This window comes from Tyto alba, unplaced genomic scaffold (assembly GCF_018691265.1).
Source record: "Tyto alba isolate M040663 unplaced genomic scaffold, T.alba_DEE_v4.0 Super-Scaffold_17, whole genome shotgun sequence".
Classification (NCBI taxonomy): domain Eukaryota; kingdom Metazoa; phylum Chordata; class Aves; order Strigiformes; family Tytonidae; genus Tyto; species Tyto alba.
The window spans coordinates 11,325,873-11,333,517 of NW_024881279.1; the positions used below are offsets into that span (position 1 = coordinate 11,325,873).

The window sequence follows — 7,645 nt, forward strand, 5'->3', positions numbered from 1 at the left end:
TCTGGGTGCTTGCATGTTGGTGCCTGCACCCCAGCACTTCTTGGCCTGTGGTGGCTCTGCGGCTTGCTGAGCCCGCTTTGCCCTTGCAAACTTCTCTGGAGGACAGAGTGAGGGATAAACGCGCTTTACAGACTTTACAAAATGCCCACAAACGAGCGTTTGGTTTGTCCTGTCCAGGGAATTGCGCTCGTGGGCCTCAGCAAGGAGAGAGGGAAGGCTTTTGCCCACCAGAGCTGACTTCTGAGACCCGAGGTGGGGGACAAGACAGAACTGAGCAGGGTGAGCTCCACGTCAGCACTGGGGAGCCCGGGGTGCTGCCTGCTTCTGTGGGTGGCTGCCTGCTCAGCACATCTTTCCCAAAAGCAGCCACTTTTGGCTGCCTCACTGGCACTTCCAGCCCAGCCAGCTTGGGGCAGGGGTGGGAGAAGCAGCCGGTGGGCAGACCTGTGAGTGCAAACCCTCAGCAGCCCGATGATGGGCAGTGGGCCGGGGAGCAGCTCCTGGGGGGCAGAGCAGAGCCCCCCGGGGTCCTGCTGCTACTGCTTCTGTCCTGACTTAGCGCAAACCCCCTGGCCCTTCCCCTCGCTCCTATTTTTTCCTGTATGATGTGGTTCTCCTCCAGTCTCATCCTTTCCGCAGGAGGCTTTGTGGCTGTGAGTTCTAAACACACATGTGTGTGCTGCTGGAGCAGAAAGACAACAGTGCCCTGTAGGATTGGTGATGTCGGTTTATTGTAACAGATAATTTGAACAGTTACAGATACTAAAGCTGAGGGGATGTAGAACAGCTGTGGGCACGGCTCCCCGGGAGCTGCCTGCCCCTGCCTGATGTGGGGTGCACGGCAGCTGGGCAGCCCAGGGGCCTGGCTGCCTGCAGAAGGTGGGGAGACAGTGTGCAGGGGGGCTCCTGGCCCCCGAGAAGCAGCCAGAGGCGCTTCCCGCTGCACTGTGGTGAAAGGCAGAGGCAGGCAGCCGAGTCCCCGGGTATCCTGCATTGGTGTCCATCCCGCACCGCAGCAGAGCTGCCTACACATGCTGGAGCACAGGGGGACAGAGTAGGAACGATCAGCCCTACGGATAAGGGGGCACAATCCCAGCACACAACACCAAGTGACTCCCTACGCACCCATTTCCCTTCCCAGCCCACGGCTGAGCCTGTGCCCCAGAGCCAGGGATGCTGGGCACCCCACGAGGGCTGCAGCAGCAGGGCAGGTAACCTTCCTGGCTTGTGGAACCATAGCTGCAGGGCAGTATTTCTCTGCATACTTGCTTTTGGGCTGAGCAGGGCTTTGCAGTGAGGCTCAAGCAAATGCTTTCCAGGCTTTGTTCCATGTCCCCCCCAGCCCACTGCTGCAAGCCCTTCCCCAGCAGGCCAGACCTGGGGCATAAGCTCAAGGCTGCCCTGCAGCAGGGTGTGTGCAGACCTGCCCTTCTCTTGCCAGCAAAGAGTTTTGCAGGATTCCAGAGCTGGAGGGGCTGGTGGCGGCCCCGCCAAGCAGAGGAGAGAAAGCTGGTGTCCAGGCTGGAAAGCATGTGCCTTGTGGGGCAGGGAGCAGGACTAAGGCATCTTGCCAGGCTGCCTTAGGCATATCCAGTGGGGGACAGAGAAGCCACAGAGCAGCTGCAGCCAAATGTGTGGGTTGTTCTCTAGGGACAGAATAAGCACCAGCTCCAGGCCTGTGACCAATCCTGCTCTAGGCCCTTGGGTTAGGAAGCTGGGGGCTCAACCTGCTCCACAGCAGCTGGACCTTTCTACCTCCTTTCCTGCAACAACACAGTCTCCCATCTCCCATCCTAATAGCCAAGGAAGGAGCAGAGCAGAGCCAAGGGCCCCTGAAGGCTGGCACCCCACATTCCCAGCTGCTGGTGGTCTTGGAGGAAGGACAGAAAACATCGTGCACACTCATCCCCTGACCCCTTCCCAGTGCCCTGCACAGGATAGATGAGACACAGACACTGCAACTGCTGCTCAGAGCCCCACCAGCTTTTTGGTTTGCACAGCCAGGCTGGGGAGAGTTCTGCTGGGCTTGGGGCAACTGCTGGCAGTCCCAGCCCAGCCTGGGTGCCTGCACTGACATTCCTCAGTCCCTGTTAGCCTGGCAGCATCACGCTGCAGTCTGTGCTCCCGGGAGGGCCTAGCAGTGCAGAACTGAGTCAGGGCTGCTCCTCCACCCTCCCAGCCCCACACCAGCTCTGCTCTAGACCCCATGGGAAAGGCAGATGGCAGCCTGGGGTCCCACTAAGATCACTGCCCTGGGGATAGGATCTAGGTCCAGACACCAGGCTGCCATGCCTGGAGCTGCCCAGCACCACGATGGCTGCAGGCAGGTTTATTTCCAGCATAGGGATGAGGTGGGGAATACGGGGTGGGGTGTTCCCCCTCTCAGCCTGCCAGGCCACTGGGCACAACCTCCCACAGAGCCCAGGCCAGAGGCTCCCCCACTAGCTCAGCTCTGCCACCCAGTGCCGCTTCCCAGGGAAATGCCACCGTAATAAATAAGTGTAAAAAGAGACCGATGCACCTTTTAAGCAAAGGAAAACCATGGAGAGAGTTACAACCAGTGACTTGAGCACAGCCAAGGCAGGCACCAGGGAGCAGCAGGCAGGCAGGGTGAGGCCCCTCCTGGGCTGGCCCCACGAAGCCGCCCAGCTCAGTGAGCCTGGCCTTGCCCTGCTGCACTCCCGGCTGTGCCAGGCGGCAGCTAACGGGACAGGGGCGTCTGTTTGAGGGAGATGAGCACCGAGCGCATCCGCGAGACATCCTTGCTCTGCTTGCTGCTCTTGGGGTTGAAATCACAGAGCTGGGCCACCTTCTCCCACTCGGAGCCTGGGGTTTCCTCCTTGGACTCCTTCAGGAATGCTTCCTCTGAGGCCCTGCAAAGACATTGAGGGTTGTCACTGGCAGAACCCTTTCCAAGGAGACCCTCCCCTCTCTCTGGGAACCCCTTGTGTCCCTGCTTCCTGTCCCCTTGCGCCACCCGATGAGCTCAGCATCCTCCAGGATTCAGAGACACGCTGCGCAGGGATGCTGTTGGCTGCACTCACCCAAGACATCATTCATCCAGGGGCACTGGGGTGACTGCCTGCTCCCAACACTTCTCCACCCTCAGAGCCATCCACTAAAAGGCACAAGACCCCACAGCTTTGCCTCTTCAGCCAGCTTCCACAGAGGCATTTCCAGGAGCTCTACTTGCCTCCTAAGGCTCCACCATTTGGAGACATTTAGCTGCATCATCCTCCCTCCAGGACCTCACCAGGGCCCAGTACCTCCCAACATCCCCCCTTCCCTTGGCTAGGCAGCGAGTGCTGGGGCCAGGACCCCTAGACCCTGTGGGGCAGGATACAGTCTGTAAGAGCACATACACATAGCCAATCACATCGGCGTCCGGCTGCTGGTAAAAGGCTTTGTCAGCGATCCTAGCCCCCGAGGCACAGACAGAGAGAGAGCGCAGAGTGGACAGGCACGCAGAGGGTTAGAAAGAAAGAAACAGAGAGGGGGTTAGCATCCTCCCACAGAGTGTGACCCACTCATCACAGAATACACAGCACCAGGAAAACCTGCCGGTGACAGCAGGGCTGCACAGACAGTGCCCCAACCCTGCACTGATGCAAGGCCCACGCAGGGGGCAGGAGGCACTGAGATCCCAGGGTGGTCCCAGACAAGGTGTCTCTGCACAGCCACCAGCGCCGTTCAAAGCCCTGGAGCCTCTCCCCTTGTCTGGCAAAGCTCCATCCCTGCAGGGCTGGGCCCTACTGTGGGAAAAGAGGCCCCAGACATCCCAGGAAGGCAGATCCGGTTGCACAGCATCTCCCATCTCAGCCCTTGTGGCCGTGCTGACCCTGACATACCTGTTGTTTGCCCGGTTCTTCTCCATCTGCTCATTCTGACGCAGGTTCCACTCCTCCAGGTCCTTCTTGGCCTTCTCACGCCATTCCTGCTCAGTCACCTTTGATGCAGCATCTAAGGCCAGAGCACGACAGACCCCATCAGCCAGACTGGCACCCATTGGGTCTGCCAGGCAGCCCTTTGGCAAGCAGGACAGCTGCAGCCCCCGAGGCCTGTCCCCAGTCCCCATGAGTACTGTCTGAAAGGCATCACTGCCCCAAGGACAGCTGATCTTTGGCAGGGGCACCTACATAGCGTGGGGCACAAGAGACACCTCTCTGGGAGGCAGCAAGGGTCACTGCCAGAAGAGGGACCCCAAGGGCCCCAACTGCTGCATCGCAAGGTGCCACGAGCGTGGCCACACATGGCCTTGGGTCTCACCCAGCTCCTCCAGACGCTTCTTCTGCTCCTCCCTCCACTTGCGGATGCTCTCAGGTTCCTGGGTCAGCCGGTCAGCCTTGGCTATGGCTGCGTAGGCATCCGTGGGACCATTGGACTCCTGCGGGACATGTGCACCTCACCATCAGCACCAGCTCTTCCCACAACCTGGCTGCCTCGAAGGGCTGGCAGCAGCGCAAGACTCCACAATCCCAGCACTCAGACAAGCCAAGATAGGAAGTAGGGCAGGTGACAGCCTGGGAGTGTCCCCAAAGCACTGCTCAGGCTGCTGTCCCAGCCCCAGGCCCTGTCACCCAGAAAGACTTCCTAGCATTTCACTCCTTGACTTGCTGCTCACTGTCAACTCAGTGCTCCCATCCTCTGCGCAGCCCCATGGCAGAGAACAGCCACCAGCTTTGTGACACGCTCCCCACCTGCACCGGGCTTCCTTGGCTCTGACTAGGGCCGAGGCAGCCCCAGGACTGAGTGTCATTGCAGGCTTGGCCACAACAGATAGGGAGAACCCAGGCGAGAAGCAGGGCTACCGCTCTCTGCCTGGGCACCAGCCTGTAGGCAAGAGCCTCCCTCTTTCCACTGAGCTGAGCTGCCTGCATGGCTCCCACCAGGCCCAGCACCATGCTGGCTCAGCACCTCTCTTAACACCTTCTGCTGGCCAGGATGCCCAGGCCAACATCAAGCTCAGCAATGGGATTACAGCTTTCCTCCAAGATCCCCCAATCTAATTAAGTCTGTCCCGTTTCTGATGCGATTATCATCCCTTAAACTTAGGCACAGGCAACGCACATGCCACACTGCTGGGCACTGAGCGGGGTGAAGGGCTTGTCAGATGCTGCCACAGCTTCGCCCGTAACCAGCAGAGCTTGGTTTCGGGTTCCCAGAGGGAGCAGAAACCCATGTGGGTGGCCCCCATGAAACACCCTTGGCCGTGGGGCAAGTGGGTTTAATGGGAGATGCTGACAAGTCAGCAAAGTGAGCGTCCCATAGCAGCCCTGTCCTGGTTTTGGCCTCTGCAAAGAGATGCTCCTGACTGCCCTGAAGGCATACAGGAGCTACCCAGGCTGGAGAGAGGGGGCTTCTGTGGGGAACAGAGGATTTGTCATCTGCTCTTAGGGCTCAGGCACTTCTTCAGGGCACAGGCCACCTGCCAACAGATTTGGGGCAGGTCATGGCAGGTGGGACCAATCTTCTCTTCAAGGAGGGGTGAGAATGGAGCAATCAAGACTCCCCATGAGACCCAGACCTTTCCAGGAGCATCACAGCTGTTTGGCGGCTGCATAGCAAACTCCAGCCAATCCTGGGGACAGAGAAGTGGAGTGCTGGCCCCATACCCACGCCATCCCCCTTAGCACCACTGGGCTGGGGCAAAGGACTGAGCTCTCACCTGAAAGACATCTCCATTGACAGTGGCTCCTCCATTCTGGAAACCAGCTAGAGAAGAGAGAAAGAGAAACACAACTTTGGCAGCTGCAGGTGATCCCAGAGGGGCTGGTGTTCATGAAATTGAAACAAATCAGTTCCTGGGAGTTCATCTGTGCTTGTGTTTTCAGCCCAACACAGCCATCCACAATAGCCTCGCGTGTGTGTGCCAGGCCCCAAGGTCTCCTGTCCTTGGTGAGACTCAGCCAGCATCTCTCCCTCCCCCAGACAAGCCTCTCCAGGCATTTATATCTTTACAATGTTTTCACTGGTGTTTTATCTTATCTGAAAGCTAGGGAAACTGTTCCAGGCACGAGGCTGAACACAGGCAGGTGCTCTGACTGTAGAAAGACAACCAGACCAAGCCCGACCAGCAAGCAGCCAGGCAAAGGCTCCCAATGGACACAGACAGCTGACCCAGAAGCTATCGGCTGAGTGCCCAGCAGTGCAGGGCTGCAAAGGAAAGGCAATCCTGCCAGGGACAGAGCCCACAGAAACACTGCAGCGTGTTCCACCAGGAGAGGAGGGCAGGCATGCACACCGAGGTCCTTGAGAGCCAACCTGGGGGGATGGCCCTAGGATGAGCTGCAAGGTTAGGGCTGGGAATGAGACACCTCCAACACCCATAGCTGGGGTACAACCCCATCTGCCCTCCAGCCCCAGAGAACACCAAAAGCTGCACAGCAGGGTCAGAAGGCCAGCCCAAGGCAGGGATCTCTGCTGCTGGGAGAGAAGAGGCTTTGAAGGAGGCATACTCAAGGCCCTGAGCATTCCCCAGTGATAACCCCAGGGCCTCTACCAGCTGGCTAGCTGCAGGCACAGGCTGCTGCACCACCACAGCGCAGCTCAGGCAAACACCATCCCCACGGTGCTCGCCCCCATGGTGTGACTCCAGCTACACCCATCTCCAGCCTGTCTGACTGCATTTATCACTGCAGCAGTCAGCACCTCTCCTGGCCCAGGTCTGCCTCCACAGCCCTGTGTGTGAAGAGGCGAGACCACTGCTCCACAGCCAGCACAAGGAGGTCGTATGGGCCTGGGTTAGGAGAATGAGCCAGACTATGGTGGCTGCAGCATCCCTATGTCCATTTGGAGACCAGACCCCGGAGCCCCTACAAACTGGAGGCAAGAGATCAGGATTAGCACTTTCTACCTGGAGGGCCTGGGACCACAATGTCCCCAATGGAAATACTTTCTGTTTTGCATTCCAAAGGGCTCTCCCATCTGTGGGGTCAGTGACAGGGATGTCATCGCTCCTCCGCTCTGCCTGGATGCCTCTCACATCGCTCTAGCTGGGGGCACTGAGAAATAGCGATGGGTGTCCACCCAACCCAGAGAACCCAGCCTGAGCACAGAGAAGAAATCCCCTCACAGCTGGCACGTCCCAGCTCACGACTCACCCCACATCCTGAGGTTTCAGAGCGACCCTCAACATCAAGCCCTTTGGGACCAAGCACAGGCCCCTTGCTGGGATGGAGGCCTAGTGCACCGGGCAACGCCGCCGCCTGCCCGCTGTGGGTGCAGCATGGACCCCAGCACCCACCACGGATGCTGCGTGTCCCACGGGGGGTGCAGCCTGGGGGGAGACCCTCCCTCCTCTCGGGGAGGAGGGGGCACAGTTCTCCTGGACACCCGCGGGGGTGGCAGCCCGCTCCGTGCCCGCCCAGCTCACCCAGTTCCGGCGGGGCCGCCTGCCCGGCGGGGATGGCGGCCGATTCGCCGTCGGTCGGCCCGAAGCCCTCGTCGTTCTCGATACCCGCGATCTCGCTCTCCTGCTGGGCCAGGAAAGCGGCGGCCGGGTCCTCCTCGGCGCCAGCCCCTTCGGACGAGGAAAAGAAGCCGAAGTCGTCGGCCATGGCCAGCCCGCCCCGCTCCCGCTCCTGCTAGGCGGCTCGGTGGGGCTGGGCCCGAGTGGGCCCGGGCGGAGCTGTCACTGCGGCGGCGG

The 7,645-nt window shown here is 59.8% G+C and overlaps 1 protein-coding gene across 2 annotated transcripts; it reads right to left on the minus strand.

The window, feature by feature from the left end:
- Positions 1–709: 709 nt before the first annotated feature.
- On the minus strand, positions 710–7,558 carry CLTB (clathrin light chain B). Of its 2 annotated transcripts, XM_042790003.1 has the most exons (6): positions 7,373–7,558; positions 5,666–5,712; positions 4,267–4,384; positions 3,849–3,960; positions 3,363–3,416; positions 710–2,873 (listed from the first exon to the last, which is right to left on the minus strand). In XM_042790003.1, the coding sequence occupies exons 1-6, from the start codon at positions 7,554–7,556 to the stop codon at positions 2,702–2,704; spliced, it is 687 nt and encodes a 228-aa protein (XP_042645937.1). In that variant the 5' UTR covers positions 7,557–7,558; the 3' UTR covers positions 710–2,701. The 2 variants fall into 2 exon arrangements, with proteins under 2 accessions (XP_042645937.1, XP_042645938.1); XM_042790004.1 differs by lacking the exon at positions 3,363–3,416.
- Positions 7,559–7,645: the final 87 nt, after the last annotated feature.